At 40.1% G+C, this 21,816-nt stretch overlaps 1 protein-coding gene across 1 annotated transcript in view; it reads left to right on the top strand.

Annotated features, from left to right (window-relative positions):
* The window catches only part of LOC103356040 (disks large homolog 1-like), a 77,318-nt gene that overhangs the window by 27,787 nt on the left and 27,715 nt on the right, over positions 1 to 21,816 (top strand). The window contains exon 4 of the mRNA XM_008280084.1: positions 3,045 to 3,113. Coding sequence (XP_008278306.1) covers positions 3,045 to 3,113 — 69 coding nt within the window. The remainder of the gene's footprint in view (positions 1 to 3,044; positions 3,114 to 21,816) is intronic.

Raw genomic sequence — 21,816 nt, 5'->3', positions numbered from 1 at the left:
CTGTTTTCATTCCCTGCAGGCACATTTCCTCTCATAAGCACACTGCAGCTTTCATGAGAACAAAACAAGAAGCATGGCGGCAAATACAAGAGCTCTTGTGGATTCTCCATAGATTGTTCACAAAGCAGATGCACAAAGAAAATGTGGAATTATTTCACTGTCAGCCAACAGTCAGGGCAACTACGTCAGACATACCTGCCTGCCTTTTCCAGATGTCTACCTACTGCTGCTACTTTACCAAACAATCATTCACTACTGTTTTTTGTAGCTTTTTTTTCATATCCTCCACTGCCTTGCAATGAAATTGTCAAAATAGCAAAACAAAACCAAATTCTATCATCTTTTTTTTTTTTTCCAAATACTTTTCCTGATGTGAAGCTATGTTTAGATGGAGGTCTGGAGTCACACTTATGCTTCTTAACTGAACAATCTGCACTTTCCTCATGAACATGATGAAGCGGGCTAGTACATGCCCAAGTATCACATTATCATTGAGGCTGCTGGCAAAAGCTGCCTGCAACCAGAGCAGTGACTGGGTTTGAGTTTGAAGTGCTTTATATAGTGGAATCAAATGTCTGCAAAGAATGGTAAACAGTGAAAATACATTCAGATTTAAAACTACATAACGCATTTTGATAGATAATGATTAAACTACAGACAGCTTTAGTAAAATCACACACAACAATAAATCATTATTTAGCGATTATGTATAAATGATACATTAATCCTGCAAAGCCCAAATTTAAAATAAAAAAAAATTACATTGAAATATAAATATATAAATAGATATATAATATATTAGAAGTTGTTGTAGGAGGCCTCCGATTCAAATTTATTATGTTTTATTAAGCTTTTCAGGAAATATTGCAACGTTTGCACTTGCTGGGAGCAGAATTTCTGTATTTGTTCTCTCATCGTCTTAAAAAAATATACCAAACATCAAAGGGTTCATTTGCAGGGTTGATTGCTTATGTAGCCCCATAACAATATCCAACCATCCATCCATATTCTATACTCCACTTTATTCTTTGCACGGTCGCACAGGAGCCTGTTCCATCTGACTAGGGGTGAAGGCAGGATACATCCTGGACAGGTCACCAGTCTATCACAGGGCTACACTTAGAGACAGACAACCAAGCACACTCACATTCACACCTACGGACAATTTAGAATCACCAATTAACCTCAACATGTTTTTGGACTGTGTGGGAGGAAGCCAGAGAACCCGGAGAGAACCCATGGTGCAAGGGGAGAACATGTAAACGCCACACAAAAAAGATCCCAGGCTGAGATTCAAACCCAGGACCTTTTAGCTGTGAGGCGACAGTGCTAACCAACATCTTCCAGCCCCAGAACAGTATATATATAAAAATAAAGTACTGAGTTCTGTTTTATTCCCAGTGTTCATCCATGTTTATGGTAGTTTATGTTGTGGCAGTCCTACAGATAGTTCTCCTCTACAAAATGTCCTTGTCCTCTGATTCCTGATTGCACCTCAAAACTACTCTCGTCATTTTGGATGGCATTATAGAGCCGTATAGAGCACCAGTAATTAATTAGGTCCTCAGTTCTTTTGATGCTGAGGTTGCATGAATGTTCTTGTGTTCATTCTTACGGCCAGCATGTAAACATTTTAGGTGCTTTCTTCCAGGCTGAGACATTTTAGAGTTAGTTCGTAGAAGAGCAAAGAGAAGAAACTGACAAACTGTGAGGCAGCTGCTAAAATCAAATGGTTGACCTGGAAAGAAGCGAGCAGTGAGGGGATGGGATCATAGCAATTCTTAGCTTTATGACTATGTGTTACCCATTTTCAATGTGAAAACTGAGCTCGGGTGTCTGGAGAAAAGCGACTTCCTGTTTTCACACCTTTTATTTTACACCTCAGAGTTCGCAAAACACAATACATTTTTTGATTTGAATAGATTTTTTTTAAAACATGGGACCTTTAAGCAACAAGGCCTTGTTCCTACAATCATGTGAACAGATGAAGCAAATTTGTGTGTAATGTGCTATGGGTTTGTAGTACATCTATGATTTGTTTTTTTAGCTGCCATTGGCACATCAAGGCTTACACTATCTAAGCGTCTAATTAAAGACTTTTCAGTGCAACAGACAGACTGACCAGCCAGTGATGACTCAAGCTATCAGTCAGCGCCAATTCTTGCATAACTCTTACAACTACATGCTGTTATTGTGCATAAAAAACCACACTGAACAAAAATATAAACACAGCACTTTTGTTTTTGGTCCGGTTTTTAATGAGCCATTAACGAGGAGTGGACTAACATTCGGATCTCAAAATTAATATCAGGATGTCACCACAACGTCCGAATATTCAGGTCCAGCCCGAGTATCAACACATATTTCCTGTCCTGTTGTTAGTCAGGCACAGCGTGAGCAAGCTTCTTACTGCAGCCACACTTGTTTACACACTTCACGCCGCAGTTTGATGATGTCATCATTTACACGCCGGTAAATTAAGTCGAAATGCAGCCATTGTTTTATCAGTTTTCATTATAGGCAAAAAAACAATTATATTGACAGATGTTACATTTTTGTGCCAATATCGGGCATAAAATCCCAGTTAAAACTATTCATCTCAGCACTGTTGTTTTGATTTTAGCCATTGTTTGAGTCCTTTATTAAAAGCATTACTGTTGATCTCTAATTTTAGATTAGTGGGTAGAGAGTTCCATAGCCCACAGAAAGAGCAGACTGACAGAATGACAGAATGAAGTCTTGTATCTTGGGACAAGTTTGGTCGCTCTGTGAGTGGGGTTCTGGGGTGGCTAATTCAGAGAACAGTAGTGACACATGATTATTTAGACATTTGAGAGTAATAGGCCTTTTGTGTACATAGAAAACATCTCAGATCTTTGAGCTCAGCAAAGGATTTTTTTTTTTTTCAGTATAATCAGGCTTTAAGATACTTATTACCTAAATACTGACTCTGTTGTACCACCAGCTACCTTCAGGCTAGTCTGCTGGAGTTTTTTACAGTGTGGCTGTTCAGAGTTACTTATGCACCTGTTTGTTGTTCCCAGCAGAGGGAGCAGAGCAGCTCAGAACCCAGTGGGGGAGAGCAACGAGAGAGCAGCTCCAATACCTCTGAGGTAAGTTCTCTCCAGAATCAAATGCATTCTGTCTATGTGTTTACAGTGTAGTAGTGCATGTCTACATTAGATGCATGGGATCTTTTTAATTCATTTTACTATACATCACATTAAGTCACCAGCTGTGTATCTGTTGGTTCACTTCATTCTGTTGTAAAATTGTGATTTCTTCTCACTCATCACTTGCTGTGTAACAAAGCTCAACACATCTTCCCCCAACAAAACAACACTTGGTTCCTCAAGAAGCAATTTGCAGCTCCATAATCCCAACAACAATAAGCTCACAAACGTAAATGAGATTATGTTGGTGCAAGGAAGGGAGATGTGGTTTGAGGGCATGAGACCAGAATAGAGACTGTAGTGGCAGTTATTACAGCCCTTTGGACATCACTGATGTGACATAAGCTATACTATCTCTCAGTGTGTGAGAGCAGGGAACAGCCAGTCTAGCTATAGATAACAATTCATTTATTTTTTTGGTTTTCTTGGGAGTAGTGATGTTTAATGATTAGGAACTGTAAAGTTTTTTAATTTAATATGTAAATGAGATATTTTACGTGTGACTACAGTGAATTTCATTGTAAGTATTTAGTTTATAACGTGCATCATAGAATTGTATTTTAATCACTATATGAGGAATGTTCCTTTGAGTCAACATGTTGAAGTGCTTGCTGCTGTATGTTTTGGCTTTTCCAGCCCAACATACTATTAAAAAGAAATCAGAAATGAAGAAATAAATTGACAATAGGTTGCATTTATGTTGTAAACAACACAACATTTACATTAAAAAGGGAGCCAGGCATACTTTCTACTTGCTATGTACTGAAATAAATAATGTCATCAGTGAATCTATGCATGAAGACCTTTTTATTTGCTATGTCATGCAACATATATTTAGTTAAACTGCAGGCCAGCTTCAAGGTCAACATGTTGTGTAAATCAGTCAAGCAAGCTGTTTGCGCCGTCAGTGCTGTTACATACATAGACAAATCCAAATTTGTCACACCTACACCGTATATATGAGTGGTAGCCCTAACAAAGGAGGTTAAAGCATTCCTTCTCCCTAATGCAATAAGTCGAAGCTGCCTGAGCTGCACCACCTGAAAAGATTAGCCCTGTTGCTCTGGCAGAGTGAGTCTGAGCTGGTAAATGTGCTCAGTAGGAACAACGGGAGGTCGGGAGTGTATGGGTGCTGCTTCGTCCACAAATGAAGGCAGTAATCAAAGTCAAAATCTGCAACACACCTCTTCACCAGGATGGCTCCAGCAGACAGGTACTTGTTTATGGGAGGGAAATTGGCTGTTGTTCCTAGAAGGGGAAACGTTAGAGACATCAGAGTGAGCATAGTTAACCTGGACAGGTTATTGATTTGTAATACAGCACTAAGAGAGTGAGGCAGAACACCTAGGTTGCTGTGTTGTCGCCTGTATTTTACTTAAGCACAGTAATATAGTCTCATTCTGCCGTATCATGTACTTGCAAAATAGATACAGGCGTCTTGCTCAGAACAATCTGTTTCTCATTTGTGCTTTTCATATTCATGTGTGAATTCAACATTGAACAATTAAGCATGAATTTAAAACTTGTTAGTCCATTTTGAATTCAACAGAAACAACCAAAATGGGGCTTGTTGTTGTTCTTTGTGTTCAGTAGCTGCAGCTAACGTATATGTTTGGGTGATAATTGTTCTGTTTTCTAGTAACACTGACAGATAACAGATAAAATAAAAAAGACTACATCAAATGTTATGTGAATGTTATGTTAGCAATATCATGTAAAATTATTGTAGTCATTTATAAGATTCACATTTCTCTGACGTTCTGTAAGTAAAGCCTTTATCTAAGAATTCAACTATATATTTGTGTTTTGTCCTGATTAAATGTAATACTAATACCTTCAGGCTGTTTGAGATGTATGTTACTCAGTTAGGAGCACTGAGACTTGACTTGTGTTGCATTTGAAAAGAGAACTTTTCATGCTTTTACAGAATCATTCTTGTAACCTCTCATGTATCTGCGAGCATTAGTCTAGATTTAGCTGCTTCTGCTTGTGGGGACTTTTGACACCAATTTAATGTGGTATTTTGATAGAACTTCTAGTGTCTCATGAAGTAATTGTAGATGCAGCTTTCACATTTTGTTGATGCACAAGTGGTTCTGTCACTTTGTAGTGACAATACACATCTGGAGACCTGCAGTTGAAACTGGAGTTGTGGATGGCAGTGAACTCTGAGCTTGCTGTCAGGTTTTCACTGGATCGGACTGGACTGCATTGCACTCACAAGGTGTTGAGTTGTGCTTTCAAGTGTTCAACATCTGGCCAAAAAAAATCATTGTTCTCAGCAAAGGTTTTTCATCAGTTTTTAAAATTGTACAAGCCATTAAATAGGGCTGTAAGGTGGTTTGGTGGTTTGCACCGTTGCCTTGCAGCTAGAAGGTCGCTGGTTCGCGTCCCAGTGAGGACACCCGGGATCTTTCTGCGTGGAGTTTGCATGTTTGTGGGTTCTCTGCGGGTTCTCCGGCTTCCTCCCACCTAGTCCAAAAACATGCTGAGGTTAATTGGTGATTCTAAATTGTCCGTAGGTGTGAATGTGAGTGTGCTTAGATATTATATAATGGACATGTTGGCTGCACATTGTTCTCTTGATGAATTGTTTGATCTGCACACAATACAAAAATGCCAATCACAGTCGCCCTAAATCAAAGAAGACATCAAATGTCTTGTTTTGTTTATTCAACTGTCCAAAACAACAAAAAAAAGAAAACAACAAAGCCTTACATTTCAAAAGCACAAACAGTTTGGATTTTTGAGCAATTTGTATTTTTGGCATAGATGGATATTATTACTATTACTGGTTTTAGCCCCAATTCCAGGTTCCTGCCTCCTGCAAATACCATATTGGTCAACGTCACACACTGTCAAAGGTCTGTCACGAAGACAGTTAAATGCGCTGCTGCCACTGAGTTGCAGATGAAATTTAAGACAGCGTGTTGCTGTTAAGTTCCAGCAGTCTGCCACAGCAGCTAATAGTCAGTGAGACAGAGAACGTGAGAACCTGATTCATTCCGCTGAGCTCATGCTCTCATCCTTCGCTCTCTTCTCTCGCTCTCTCTCTCCTATCCCATAACGCTTAGTCGCTGGAGACATGAGAAAGAGAGAGGAGGAGAAGATTAACGGGAGACAGAGGGTGAATGAGAGAGAAAGAGAAGCTAAGGAATGATTTTGGGTTATTGGAGGAGACCAGCTGCTAAGCGTTTTTTTTTTTGTGTGTGTGTGTGTGCGTGTATGTGTGTGTGCTTGCTGGCTGATGACGTGCGCTGTGCTCTGAGATGGTGTTAGGAATCCTGATTGCCTTCAGCGCTGTGGAGGAGGCATCTCACTGCTCACAAGGGGCCCACATGCAGTAACGTCTGTTCACTGTGGCTTCTCTCTCTCACCAGGGAGTGTATGTGTGCGAGTGTTTGGGTCTGCGTGTATGCATTCTCTTCCCTTCACCCTGTTCTCCATCGTTTGTTCATACTGATATCTTTTTCTCCAGCTTCCCGTGTTTTTGTTTTTTTTTCTTCCTCCAATAGTGATATTAGTGGTGATGAATTTAAGCAGAGGTTGAGAGCTCCTTTTTCTCTGACAGGCATGGATTGTCTTTGCATTGTCACTACTAAGGTAAGATCCACAGCACGGATGAATGATTCATTGGAACGGAGAGGGGATAAGAGGGAGACATGGACTGAGACAGAGAGAATGAGCACTGTGGGAGAATGAGGTATGCAGTGAAGCAGGAGGAAAAAAGGTCTGTCTACGTGTTGGCTATTTCTGAATGTTTGCATGTACATCCATGTCTTTACAGTCCTGATGGTGTTCATCACCCTGTAAGTTTGAAGTGAAGAGTTGAATAAAATATTTGTCTCTGTTGCAGCTGTATGCTTTTTAGCATTTATGTTCTGTGGTCTGTTATCTCCTGAAAGAGTGATTTGTCAGGTTTAGTCTTGAGTGTGTATGTGTGTGACAGAATGATTCATTTTTTTTTCTCTCTGACAACAGTTTGTGTCAGTCAGCAACACTACGGATAGCACGGGCGTCTGTCTGTTAAGATATGGCAGCAGAAGTTGGGTTGAACTTCTGTCAGCCAGCTGGTGGTTTTGCTGCAGCCCTGTGCTCACACAGCATATTGGCACTTCTGGATTCTGTTTACTGCACTTGGCTAACATTGCAAGCAAAATATTGTTGCATCGTTATGATAGAATCTTTGTGCGAGCTGCGGACCTGTAGGATTTCCTATTCCCTTTGTCATCAGTCATTGTGTAACGGATCACTGCATCCTTGGAAACCACCCTTTACTCATTGCAACATTCTGCTTTTCTGAATCTTTTCTCTTACATATTTATTATTTCTTTTATGCAGATATTACTGTGTGTTAGTTGTTTATTACCTCATGTACTTTTCATTTGATTGTGACTGGCTTCCACGTGACTTAAGCAACAGCACTAGACAACAAGTAGCACGATGCATTTATTGTTCTGCTTAAGTGCAGTACAGGAACTGCAGGTATGTTTCTGTGAGCTGATTGTGTTTTAGTTAAAATGTTAACATGATAGACTGTTTGACATATAAACAAATGGCTTCACGCACCAAGCCGTGATGATGTTAATGCAGTTTTCTCATTTGAGCTGGCTGTGAGATTCCATATGGCTGTGCTAATGTTGTGGCTGTGGAAATGCCAATACAAGTTAGAGTTGTGCAGTCTTTTGGATGGTGGTTTGGATACTTTGGTCTGGACTGAAATATTTCAATCCATCAGCAGGACCCAGATGATGAATTGTAATAGCTAATAGTCGTGGCATCACCTGGTCCAAATGTTGATTTGTCAAAATATGGGTAAAGCTAATAGCATGTTCGATCACGTTGAGCTGCATTATGTTGAAAGAGTCGGCCATTGACTGTCCTGTTTATTAGTTGTGCGAAAAGCAACATCTTGAATGTTTTCTTGTCATTACAAGTAATTGTAATATTAATGATATTGTTCTGATATTATCTAATGCATGCAAGTACCAACAGGAAAAATAACAGAGAATAGGGTACTTCTATGGAAGTAACTTTCCTACTATTTACAGCACACTGAAGTCAACTGACTTGGTGAAATGAGCCTTATAAATAAAACTGTCAGAGCTCTCCTAGTCACTTATGCTGAAAGTCTCCATTGAGTAGGTTGTGGTCTATGTACAGGCATTGTCTACATTCAGAAAGACAGAAAACCAACTGTCCTATACCTCCCATTTCCTTGCAGTGTTGTAGAACGCATGTGATAGGACCTTTTAGTCAACTGGAGTGTTGAGTCACTGAGAGTCATTGTGAAGTATTTCCACTGGCCTTTGGATAAAAACCATCAGTGAGTCTGTAAGCTGTAGTGTGCTGTCCTTCACTCTGAGTGCCTTGCACAGACTGAAGAAATTGTTTTAACGTTAAAGTTGCAACAACAGTTTGTCAATGGAAGTCTAGCTTTTCTCGTTTCAAACCTATATTCTGTAGATGACCACGTCTTTTAACTCAGCATGTCATGAAACGATGACTTCGTTAAAAAGCTGCACTCTTTGTGTCGTCACAGAGGTCATGTCTGCATGTGCGCTTCATGTGTTGGGTTTTGAAGATATGGTCAAGCCACAGTGGTTGTAACACAATTAGCCAGTTAACAATATCTTTTTAAAAAGAAGCCTATGCAGGTGCTTTTTAATTTAACCGAGGTGTAGTCACTGTAAGGCATTAACTGCAGTAACTCTCCAGCTGCAATTGAAAGAGATTAGATAAAATACAGCACTAGAACCGTACTGTCTGGAGTTCTGTGCTGTTTGACTGGTTGTAATCAGCATGTCACGTATATAATAGTCTGATGGAACAAGTACAGACAAGAGAAGCATCCAAACTACTCTTTGCTACATTTTCAACTAACATTTGAAAACTAATTTCCCTGGATTTTACCAGAGCTGCTGCAAGGTGGAGCGGTGGTTAGCACTGTTGCCTTGCAGCTAGAAGGTCGCCGGTTCGCGTCCCGGTGAGGACACTGGGATCTTTCTGCGTGGAGTTTGCATGTTCTCCCCGTGCAGCGTGGGTTCTCTCCGGGTTCTCCTGCTTCCTCCCACAAAGTCCGAAAACATGTTGAGGTTAATTGGTGATTCTAAATTGTCTGTAGGTGTGAATGTGAGTGTGCTTGGTTGTCTGTCTGTAAGTGTAGCCCTGTGATAGACTGGTGACCTGTCCAGGGTGTCCCCTGCCTTCGAGCCTAGTGAGGATTAAGCGGTGTATAGATAATGGATGGATGGATGGATTTTACCACCTTGAGTTGGTATGACCCCAATATAATTGTGTGTTTACAGCTATGTATTTAAGTCTTCCTTTTACAAATTCCAATTCTGATTTCTACTCCAGTAATGGTTTTGCAGCCTTTGTAGCTCTTGGTGTAAGTCACTTAAATAAGTAAAGTCTTTGTGTGTGCTCCAGTTACAGTATACTCAGCATGCTACAGGTGACCGCATTTATGTGTTTGGAGCAATTGAACCAAATCAGTCTTTGGAATTCAAGACAAGCTATTGTCTCTTGTGGCGGCAGTGAAAAGTTCCATAGGTTTGGGCGCAATACTTGTATTAAGCCCAGGTTGGAAACATGTATTTCATCCTGTGAGTGTGGTGGCGTAGCTGTTGTTATGCTAACAATAGATGGAATGTCATATCATTAATTACCCATGTGGACTTCTTTGCCGTTATAACTCTCCTTAAGCTTACAATTTTATTTTTTGTTGACGGCAACACTACTGTTTTGGTTCAGTATCACTGTCATAGCATTGCTGTCAGACACAGCTATTTTCAGCTCATGGGTTAAAGCCTTTCCCAGGAATCACTGGAGTAGAGACAAACACAGGATGCCAATCTAACCGAGAGTTCCTCCTTCCTTTAGAGATACAGTGCATGTGTGTGATGACTGTTGCAACCAAATGTTAGATGTAGCCATGTGATATTTTGATGCACTTGCTGTGTGAAAAAAAGACTGTCATAATGGCCATGGCTGCAGATATAATCAAGGTGGATGTTAAAACATCTACGCTTTGTAGAAGCAGCCAATAATTTGGAGAATGACAATTTATTTTCTTTAATTGCCATACAGTATACTCCCTACTTTGTGCGTTTCATGAGGAGAATATATTACTATGTGGCACTGCAAAAGTCAAAATCAAAAGATAACTAGTGTATATATAATATCTATATATATATACTTCTCAGGTAAATAGTTAACTGCTTCTAATTTGTGTCAGATTGCCATCAAATGAATTTTTATAGCAGCATCGCCACACTGTGACTGCACCATGTTACATACTGTACTGTGGAATGGAACTGGAGAAGTATATGTCAGCATCGTTAATGTGCATTATATAATTTGACTTCAGCCCACGCAATGCCAACCTAAGGTTAGGTGTCCTTCCATCTTTGAAACATATCCACGCCTTTCCAGTGATACAGGCGTCACGAGACAAAGCTGTTGTATAAAAAGAGATTGCTAAACCCTGTAAGTAGTCTTCGTGATCCTCCAGTCACACTGACCTCTGCAAAAGCCAGAAGCACGCCCCTCCTCTGTGCTGCTGTCATGAGATCCTACATGGCATTGTGAATATTGTATCAAACTCTTCTACCTTAAGGATTTAGCTGTTAATAATAAATGTGCACAGCCTAATGATATGCAGTTTTCATTCCATAGCCATGTTATGTAATGCTTTTGGGGGCATGGTGAGTCCTGTGCTGTGAGAGGAAAATAGAGGGGATGGAAAAATCCCATGAAGAAAACACTTCTACATGAGTGTGTTAATACTCTGCCATTGTTGTGTTTTTAGATAATCTCTCTAATCTGGATTCTGACACCCTTTTGTTGAGGTAAACAGTGGTATGCCTGTTTGAAGCGCGCTGATTACATCTTTTGCTGCATCTGACTTTGCTGCAATTGCACAGCTGTCACTTTCACAGTCCATATCATAGATTAGGCATGATATGGATCCACATCATAGACTGGATGTGGAAGGTGGGCAACCCCTCTGTAATGTCACCCACAGGTTTCCTTAAAAGCAATTTTGAAGGTCAGTGCGGTTGCTGTGGTCACAAAAAAGTTATAGTAAAAGTTTGATGCAGTAGATTTACGTCTTGTCACTTCAAAAATCAACAAAATGAATCAGCTGTGGCTGGAGACGTTGTGCGTTTGGGCTGACTGTCTGTCCAGTCTCATGAACGCGGATTACACATTTCTTTAAAGTTGGCGCAAATGTTTGCTTAGACTCAAGAATGAACTAATTAGTTTTTAACGATTAAAGGTCAAGATCACTTCAATCTCATGTCTTTTACATTTTTGCAAGTGTTAACTGTGAACAATGCCAAATGTAGACATTCATACAAAGCAACACACTCTCCACACACATATTGTGCTGATACAAAAAGCAGTGCAGGCACGTTTTTACAGACTTGTATCTACTCGGGTCTATTTAAGTAAATAAAATCCACTGATGGAAATGATGATGAATAAGTAATTGCTTTTTATATATTCACCCAAACAGGAAAGAACACAAAATAAGGATTTTACCTTTTTGTCCTATAAACCTGTTAGTTGCATATCTGGAAGCCCTGTTTCTCCTTTCTAACCTGCAAACAAACTTTTACAGCATCTGTAATCAGGAAGAGAAATGGGAAGTCCTGACAAACTGCTGTTGAATGCTGCAAGGGCAGATTCAAAGGAATTTTGGATCTCATTCGGGCATATTGGGAAATTATTAGCAAGTCTAAATCAATCTTTTTTTTTTTTTTCACAAGAACCAAAGTAATGTGCAGGTTTCTCATCTGAATGTATGCAGGTGTAACATTCCACCAATGTGTCTGTATACATCTATATCAGCCTCTATCGATCTCCTCTTCTGTTTGTCTGTAAATTACACAGTGAAATAACATTAAGCTGATGCTGTGCGTTAAAGCCTGAACGTTGTAGAAACCGTTGTCCCTGCAACAGTGCTAAAACTTTCCTCCCGTTACAGGGACACACGAGGACAACCTACAGCCTGCCTGATAGATTTGTGATCAGTTGTGTTGCATGAAAACAGCTCTGCTCCTCCATAGAAGTGAGAAGGATTTTGTTTGCACCCTTTTCATTGTGTTTTGGTGAGATGGTTAGTTGTTCAAAACTACTACCCACATTAATGTGAAAGATCCTGCAGAGCATTTTTCTCCTTACATCATACTGTAGCCTGTCTTCTGGTGATTGAAACTGACTGTGTACACCGTGGTGGAGTTATCAAGTGACATCTATTCTGATAGTTTATCCGTCTGAACTTTGATTATTTAAACAAATCTGTGACAATCTGGATAATAAATTATGTAATTACTAAAAGGCTCTTATGTAACTATCAGCTTTTAAATTTAGCTTGAGTTTAATTTAGGCCTGTTCAAACACTAAACACGATGAAGTTCCTTGTGTACTTTTGGAATATAGCTACATAGCATAGTATAGTATATAACTACAGTCATGACTCGATAATCCGACCCTTAACAATCCTAAACCTTGCTATCTGACAGGTTTTTAGGAAAAACGAACAGAACCCATTAAAAACAGCCTTAACATACCGACAGCCTTGGATTCCGACTCCCACATGACATTTTATGTCACAAATAAGGATAACGGCGTATTATCTGACTGAACAATCAGACAGATTGGCTACGTTCACACTGCAGGACTTTATGCTTAATTCAGATTTTTTTGTGAAGTTTGATTTTTGTGTGAGTTTGTTCACATTTCCAATTAAATGCGACTTGTATGTGATCTGCTGTGTGAACTTCATACGACCCAAAAGTGTCCCGCATGCGCACAAGAGGACACGACGACATCACACATAGGGAGCGTGCTCAGTGTTTATGGAAGTACACACAGATGGTAATGGTGGAGCGTATCGGCCACCCCACTGCCGCTGCCACTGATGATGGTGGAAACAGAACTATGACCACTAACTAAACTAGAATCAGCAGCTAAGTACTCCCTGTGTGTTCCGGCCACTTCCACCCTGTCGGAGCGCTCCGACAGGGTGGAAGTGGCCGGAATGTGCACAAGTGCACTGGTCAATTAGACATGAAATCCAGCGATGCATAGTGTTCTAACAATACACTAGTTAATATAACAACTATAAACAATGAATATTAACAACAAATGAGCCTTCAAGCATCAAGCCCTCCTTGTATCTCAACCTCGGTCTTGACAATCCGACAGCCTTGCTATTTGACATAAAAGAAGGTTTTACATTTAGTGTTGGATTATCGAGTCACGATTGTACATATGTTTTTCTTAATTATGTGAGTTGCTGCTAGAACACTTCAATTTTCTATGCCCAACCTATTTTTTTATGTTGAAAAGTTGTTAAATCTGTTAGCTGGGACTCTTCACACAACGCGCTTTCATGTACGCCATGAATTACAGGCACACAGAGCGGGCTGGCAGAAACTTTCCTCGTGTGCTGATGATGTGATATCCAGCACACCTCTGCGGCTAAGTGTCCTTATGATAATGTGAGACGATATATGAATTGTGATGACTGTTTAGGAAAAGCAAACAAAGACCTCACATTTGCAGCGTATTATGGAGCATCCCAGAGCAACACACAGAGAGTCCAGAGACCCTTTCTCACGGCTGTATTTTTTAAGAGACAGTTAAGCTAAAACTTTCATCCAAATACAACATCTGCATATCAGATGTTTGTTACAGAAGGACCACACACGGCCCTCTTGGAGACAACAGGACCTAATTCTGAAGATTCTCTGGAGAAGAGGAGGTTGCATTCTTCAGTGTGACCTCCTGACCTTCTTCTCCTCCCAACACCCAGAACTTTCTATACACGAATGACTTAATCCATCTCAAAATATGAAAAAAAATAACTCATTAACTGGAGTAACGTCTCCAAAATCTTGACTCAATAACCCAGGTTATGAATATGAAACACAAAGACATTCCTTTTCTCTTTTATCACAAAGAGAACTAAGCAACCGTAATGCTTAAGGCTTATTCTTCTAATTGTTGAATGCACATGCGTGTGTTCTTAGTTCTATTTGAAATTTACCGTAAGTTATCCTGAAATTCCACATTCTATATGCATGTGTGAATATCTCCAAACTAAATGAAATAAACATGTGTTTGATATGTTTTTAATCACCTGTTAAGTGGGATTTCATATCTGGAGTCATAGCAGATACACAACAATTAGATTTATATGTTTAAAAAATAAACTCAAACTAAAGATATTTGATATTTGCTTTCCTGGACAGTGAAGCTCAGGACCAGTCCTTCGGCTGAACACATCCATGACTGGCCAGATGCTGATCTACACTTTCTGTATAAAAGAAAGTCACTGGAATACAACAGGGGCTTTGTCATTGTTTTACTGAAATGTTTGGGGGGTTGTTTTTCCCCTGTAAAACATCTGGGCTCTTTGTTCGTTCATGATGGGTTTTTAGTTATTTTATTTGTACTTAGATTTTTTTTTGTGTTAAATATGAGGTTTAATACGTTAACTTTTATAAAGCAACTTCACAAGTGTTTTCTAACTACAAACTTTTACTCTTCGTATATTTACTTTGACACACTTTTTTAACGTAGCTATGCAAAGGTGTCATCTGTCTGTGTGTGTGAACCAACTCAGTTCATCACAGTGACACATCCTGCTGCAGTTCTGTCTCTCTCCCGTCACACGCTGATCTTGCAGCTTCGATATGCCAGTATCACATTCTCTCTGCTAAAAGGGTGAATTTAGAAATTACAATTGGCTTCTCAGTTCCAAAGTGATTCTAAACTGATCAGCTGCTCTACCAACTGCTTCCAGTGACGATTCCTGTCAATTAAGTTGTTTGTTATGCCATTGTTGTCTTATTGTTTGTTTGGAGCAGTAGTTAATAAATGTTTTGTGTATAATTATTGTCGGTTCGACCATGTATTTCTTTCTTTGGGAACTTAAGGTCAATGAAATCAGAGTTCATGACTTCCTATTACAAGACTGATCAATGCAAGTAGATTTGACAATTTACTGATATTCAATCTGAAATATGAACTGCAAGGTGGCTCGGTGGTTAGCACCGTTGAATCGCAGCTAGAAGATCCCCAGTTCATGGTCCCGGGATCTTTCTGCATGGAGTTTGAGGTTAATTGGTGATTCTAAATTGTCTGTAGGTGTGAATGTGAGTGTGCTTGGTTGTCTTTCTCTAAGTGTAGCCCTGTGATAGACTGGTGACCTGTCCAGGTGTCCCCTGCCTTTACCCTGAGTCAGCTGGGATAGACTCCAGCCCCCCGCGACCCTAGTGAGGATTAGGCGGTTTATAGATAATGGATGGATGGAATCTGAATGATGAATAATCAATCTGCTCATTGTAAAAATGAAGCTTGATCATACTCTACTGCTACCAAGTTCTTTGTATTTGGAAAAAAAAGCTATTTTACTAGATAGATGGTGGGACAACACAAACCAACCGACCAAGCATGCAAGCTGACCAATATTTTGTGACCATTAGGTTCAGCATACATACTAAAGCTGGTGGTCGACCAAGAATCTGCCTGAAGTCAGATAGCTTTTCCAATTAATTGTATATTTAAACCAATTACAGATAAAATTAATGAATTTCCTTCTCAGTCAATAGTTATAATTCTGTGGTGCCGAGAAGCATCCTTCTGATTGGTTCACATCCCAAGTTACAGCCAATCACTGACAGATAGATGTTGAAGAGTCCCCTTCTAGTTTAATTTGTCAAGCATGAATGCACAAAGACACTTTAAGTTGGGATTTGTACTTTTCCAAATTTTAAGACTGTAATTTTATATTTTTAAATTCTGGGTGGCAGTCTTTCTGGTTATTGTTCCTGAGAAAAACATGTTGGTCAACCCCTAACTCATAGCATTAAAGACTGTGTGTACTAAAATAGCTTTCAGGAACATTACTACAAACCAAGTATTTGACTATTGTCATTATCTGAAGGCCAGATGAATATTTTACAGATTCTGACTATTTGCTATGGTTTTAGGGATTTCAGATCTCCCCCACTCAGTTTTATTCCTTTTGCCAACATTTTACATTCCATGCAGTGTCTCGTGGACAAATAGGACAAAGAAAATGGAGCAGAAAGACCCTTCTTGTTCGGAGAGGAGAGGTTAGCACATTGCTGTGTATTTCTAAGCCACATTAAAAGAATCCTACAATTCTGGCAGATACTGTTCTTGTCTGCTGAAGTGGAACGGAGCCCAAATGATGAGACCATAGCGCCATTAAGATGGTAATGAGCCCAAAGTAGTGTACACAACAATGTGAATCATGAGACAAAAGGTGGCTCAACAACACACTATGTAGACCTTATATTACACTCAATAACCCTTGCTTTTACATGAAGACATGTGCTGGAAGATCCCAAACAAAGCACTTCTTCATTACATTCAGTCTCGTACTCATAAGCAGATTGGAATGTCATTGCTCCAGCCGTGGTTATGTGGCTTCCCATTAAAATGTCAGACAATAGTTCCCCATACATACGATGAACATATGGCTCCTACACCTGTTAGTGGTACAACATATGAGAGAAAGAAAAGGAAATTTATACAACAAGCTGCTGCGCTGGATTCCACTGTGATTACTGACCACTTCATGGACACATGGGCTGGTGGGGACAGCTAACCACCTTGGTGAGGCGCTGCGTTTCTTCTATGGGCTGGGTGGGTGGACTTTCCCAGTATGTTCTGAGATGATGAGAGAATTGTGCTGGAAGTCTGAGAATTTATTTCTTGTTATTGGTGTTGCTGGTCTTCACACTGGTTCCACAATATCCAAAGTTGTTGTAAATGAAGACGATAAGCCAACAAAAGTAAATCCAAAAAAATGCTCAGAAATCGAACAAGAACAAAAACAAGCTAAAAACAAACCATAGGCATGAGGACAACAGGATGAAGTGGCAACGACTAAGGGAGAGACGTGATTATTTAACAATGAGAACTGATTGGGAAACTAATCAAGAGAGAGGGAAAAGATGGAGGAAGAACAGAAGTAAAAAACAACAACAAAGCAAAACAAGCGAGACATAAGGAAAGGCAAATTCAAAATAAAACTAACTGAAAAGGGACACGAGATCTACACGTGCTCCTTATCCCAGTTTACTAATTGCTCAGTTCCTCTCCTTCGCTCGTCACCTCGTGTCGTCGTCCCTCCCACCAGAGATTCAAGCAGAGGAGGTGAGGAGGAGTAGAGGCAAGAGGTTTTAAACAAAATGAGACATCCTTGCCTCGGAGCGTCAGTTTAAAGTGGCGTCAATTAAATATGGCGTGGCGCAGCTGCGTCAAGCTTCCCTTTGTTTTGTTATAACCTGCAGCTGTATTTTAGCGCTTTTCAATAAGTAGAACATGATAAGTTACGGTTGATGTTTTTTTACTTGTAATTCAAGACACAACACTGTAGAATGTGAAGAGAATGTACAGATGTCATACACCTTTATTTTTGTTTTTTTTTAACACAGTATTAAGTGTAAAATAGTCGTACCACACAAAATAATATTATACTAATAAAGAGTGGCATATGTTCATATTGAGTATCGCATATTAATCCATTTTAGTGACTGTGTTTAAGATGCCAAGTTCAGCCATTTCTAAACAGTTTCATCTTCATTCTAAGTCATCCACCCCCAGATTTCCTCCCCTGCCTTTTTTTTTTTTTTCTTTCCCTCCACTCCTCACACAAGCCCCCACTTTCCTCCTCTTCGTCCCCCAGCTCAACCTCACGCTCACAGAGGAAGAAATAAATAAATAAGTAAAGTAGGGGGTGGAAGATCCGTTTAGTTCTCTGTTCACTTATACTGCTGAATCGATGGACAGTTACCACGGTAACAGGAAGACTGCCACCAAAAATATATTCTCTACATCTTTAATACCTCCCATTACATTCAGTATGCCGACTGGTGCATCTTTCCACTGTGAACACACTTCCTGGAGCACGTTGCTAGTGTAAATTACGGAGGAAAAAAATGCAAGCATTTATAAACACTACAGTATATATAAAAGTGTAAAACCTACAAGCTGAACTTATGAGTAGCAATATGAAGTTGAGGTGCGTTCATGTGTCTCTGTCACTGGAAATGCTTCCTTTTCAGTGTAAGGAGCAAAGTCATTTAAAAAATCCTAAACTTGTGAAAAAATTATCTTGTTGTGCGAAGATCAAAGTTGATGTCTCACCAACCACCTGCTGGTATACAAAGCTAGACTGTGGTCGTCATCCTTTTATGATCCTTGCTTTACTTTGTTGTACAGTAATTTTATATCTAGATACAAACGCACTGGTCTGACAAGCTGTTAGAAGTGATGACAAATTCAGAAATAGCTATGACTTTAAATCAAGCTTAAATATTCATTATCTATACACTGCTTAATCCTCACTGGGGGGAGCTGGAGCCTATCCCAGCTGACTCAGGGTGAAGGTTGCCAGTCTATCACAGGGCTACACTTAGAGACAGACAACCAAGCACACTCACATTCACACCTACAGACAATTTAGAATCACCAATTAACCTCAACATGTTTGTGGGAGGAAGCCGGAGGACCCGGAGAGAACCCACGCTGCACGGGGAAAACATGCAGACTCCACGCAGAAAGATCCCAGGCGTCCTAACCGGGATGTGAACCCGGAATCTTCTAGCTGTGAGGAAACGGTGCTAACCACCGCTCCACCTTTCAGCCCCTAAGTTTAGCTAGTCTATGTTATTTAGTCCATAAATGACTGTCTCATGACTGCCACACTGACCAGGGTTTCCTACTGAAAATGAGTTAGAGGAGGCAGTATGTGTCCACCCACCCAGTCTGGTGAAAGCCATGAGTTAAAGCAGAACAGCTGGTTAAGTTAGGATTAAAACTAATTTCAATTTGATGTAGACTCTTTCGAGTAAAATGTGTGTCTAACATCTCAAACTAATCTCAGCCTGGTCTGCCCACTGGTTGTCAAGCAATACACACAACCTCTAATCACAGCATCCAGATGAGTGATTAGAAGTAGCTCCGATATGAATCAGTATCATTTTAAGTAATGAATTAGAGGCAATATGTACTCAAGCAAAACATCTCAGTAATCATATCTATATCTCAATATTATCTCTGTCTGTTTTCTTTTACGCTGTGTTGTATTTTTCTAAAGAAGCATTTGCAGTGGTGTAACAGAGAGGTGTTACTCTTCTGCTAGTGTCTTTCTTCAAAGCACAGTAGTGGCAGTGTTGAGCATTTTCTGTTATGTAATGTGTGTGTGTGTGTGTGTGTTTGTGTGTGTGCATGTGTGTGAGAAAGGGAGAGAGAGACGACACAAATGTGATCAAAGATGGTGTGCAACATGCTGCAAACAATGATGCTCTGTAGCGCACAGTGTATGTTTCAGCATGTGACACACTAAAAGATGGGCTGTTTACAGCATACAGCACATTTCTTACATCACATGTTCACATCTTTATGGACTCACACGGCAAGTTTGTGTTTTTTTTTCTGCAGTTCACCTTTAAAGTCCATGTGTTGAACACATTCAGCCAGTAGACCTTCCTCCGTTTGCTTTTTCCTTCTTTATGTGAAATGCACGTTTTTACTCCTCCCTCTTGACAGTTCCGTCCCGCCTGCTCGCCAGTAAGCCGAGATGGAGCTTTACATGAAGTGTGAGCTGTTTTTATTGGCGTTTTAAATTCCCCATAGAAAAAGAGGGTCTAGCCGCTTCAGTGTGGTACAGTAAAAAGAGTATTTCTCTCACTCAGGGATGCTGCTACCTTATTCTCATATCACACCACAACTCCTTCCTTTGCTTTTTATTTCTAGTCTTTGAGGAAGATTTAACAGTCATCCCTGGCTCTCTTCATGTTACTCCAACATTGCCATGTTTTTTGCATGCTATTGTGCTCTGAGGTCAGACATGCAGGTAAGGGACTTCCTGGAGTGTTTGTGGTCATGTGAATGGGGTCGTGGTGTGAGGAGGATGTGATGGGATTCTGCACAGAGCCCAGTGACCAAGCGGCGACAAACTTGTGGCAGCACAGGTGTTTTTTTTTTTCTTTGCATGTGGCTCTTTTGTTATATAAGTTCTTGTTATTATTTTTTTTAAACTGGAAGCCTGTGTGTGTACAGTTGCATTTAAGCAGAGATTGCATAATAACCAGTCATTTTTGAAAATGTTGTCCTTTTTACAGTGTTATTGGGATGATGCTGTTCGACCATTGTTATTTCTGTTACAACAGTTGTACTTAAGCCCTATCAGCACAGAGTTGTGCCTTGTAATCACCTCCATCTTTAACCTTGGCTGATACAGGAGTGAGTGCACCCTGCTAAGCAGGCTCAGTGTAAGCTTTGATCAGTCACTATTGCAGGAGCTCAAAGGATTTAACTGCCAGGCTAACAACGGGCAGCATGCAGGTGCAGCTCAAGACATTAAAATGTATTTATTTTTTTAAAACTTGTTTTTTTATGTAATTTAATTCATAATTTAACCTTTCATATATCCTGTATTTATTACATGTATGGTGAAATATTTCAAACCCCTTGTTTTATTTTTGATGATTATGGCTTAGGGGTTGGGGGGGGGGTATCTTTCTGCATGGAGTTTGCATGTTCTCCCCGTGCAGCGTGGGTTCTCTCCGGGTTCTCCGGCTTCCTACCATAAGGTCCAAAAACATGTTGAGGTTAATTGGTGATTCTAAATTGTTCGAAGGTGTGAATGTGAGTGTGCTTGTTTGTCTGTCTCTAAGTGTAGCCCTGTGATAGACTGGTGACCTGTCCAGGGTGTCCCCTGTCTTCACCCTGAGTCAGCTGGGATAGACTACACCATCCCGTGACCCTAGTGAGGATTAAGTGGTGTATAGATAATGGATGGATGGATGTATTGTGTAATGTATATGTATCAGAAAACCAGTCAGTATCTGGTGTGACCACCGTTTGCGTCGTGCAGTGCAACACATCTCCTTCGCATAGAGTTGATCAGGTTGTTGATGGTGGCCTGTGGAATGTTGGTCCTCTCCTCTTTAATGGCTGTGCGAAGTTACTGGATATTGGCAGGACTTGAACACGCTGTCGTATACGCTGATACAGAGCAAAAGTGCCTCGTAACTTCTCCAGGTTACGACTACGAACTGCAGTCAGGTTGAGGACGACGAGCTTGCAGATGAGCTTCCCTGAGATGGTTTCTGACAGTTTGTGCAGGAATTCTTTGGTCATGCAAACCGATTGTTGCAGCAGCTGTTCTGGTGGCTGGTCTCAGATGATCTTGGAGGTGAAGATGCTGGATGTGTGACAATATTTGAGAGAAATAAGCCTTTTGTGTACATAGAAAAAGTCTTATATCTTTGAGTTCAGCTCATGAAAAATGGGAGCAAAAGAAAAGTGTTGAGTTTATATTTTTGTTCAGTGTTTATGACCAGTTAGGACCGGTTTTCTACTCTCTAATATTTAACAAACACAGGCCATCGTGTGGTGAATCTAACAAACACAGTGGTACTGGCAGTGCATGTTTTTATTCATTACTGCAAGGTGCATATACGTTTGCCAGTATGTCTTCATTAAATGCAGCAGTCTGTCTTTATGATTGAAATTGGGGTAAAGTTATGATCTAGCTCAGATAAACCTGTTGAGTAGCAGTAATTGCATTTACATATGGTTTAAA

Source organism: Stegastes partitus, unplaced genomic scaffold, assembly GCF_000690725.1.
Source record: "Stegastes partitus isolate 25-593 unplaced genomic scaffold, Stegastes_partitus-1.0.2 Scaffold180, whole genome shotgun sequence".
NCBI lineage: Eukaryota > Metazoa > Chordata > Actinopteri > Pomacentridae > Stegastes > Stegastes partitus.
Note: the sequence above shows the minus strand (reverse complement) of the source record. Positions and strands in the feature narration are given on the sequence as shown.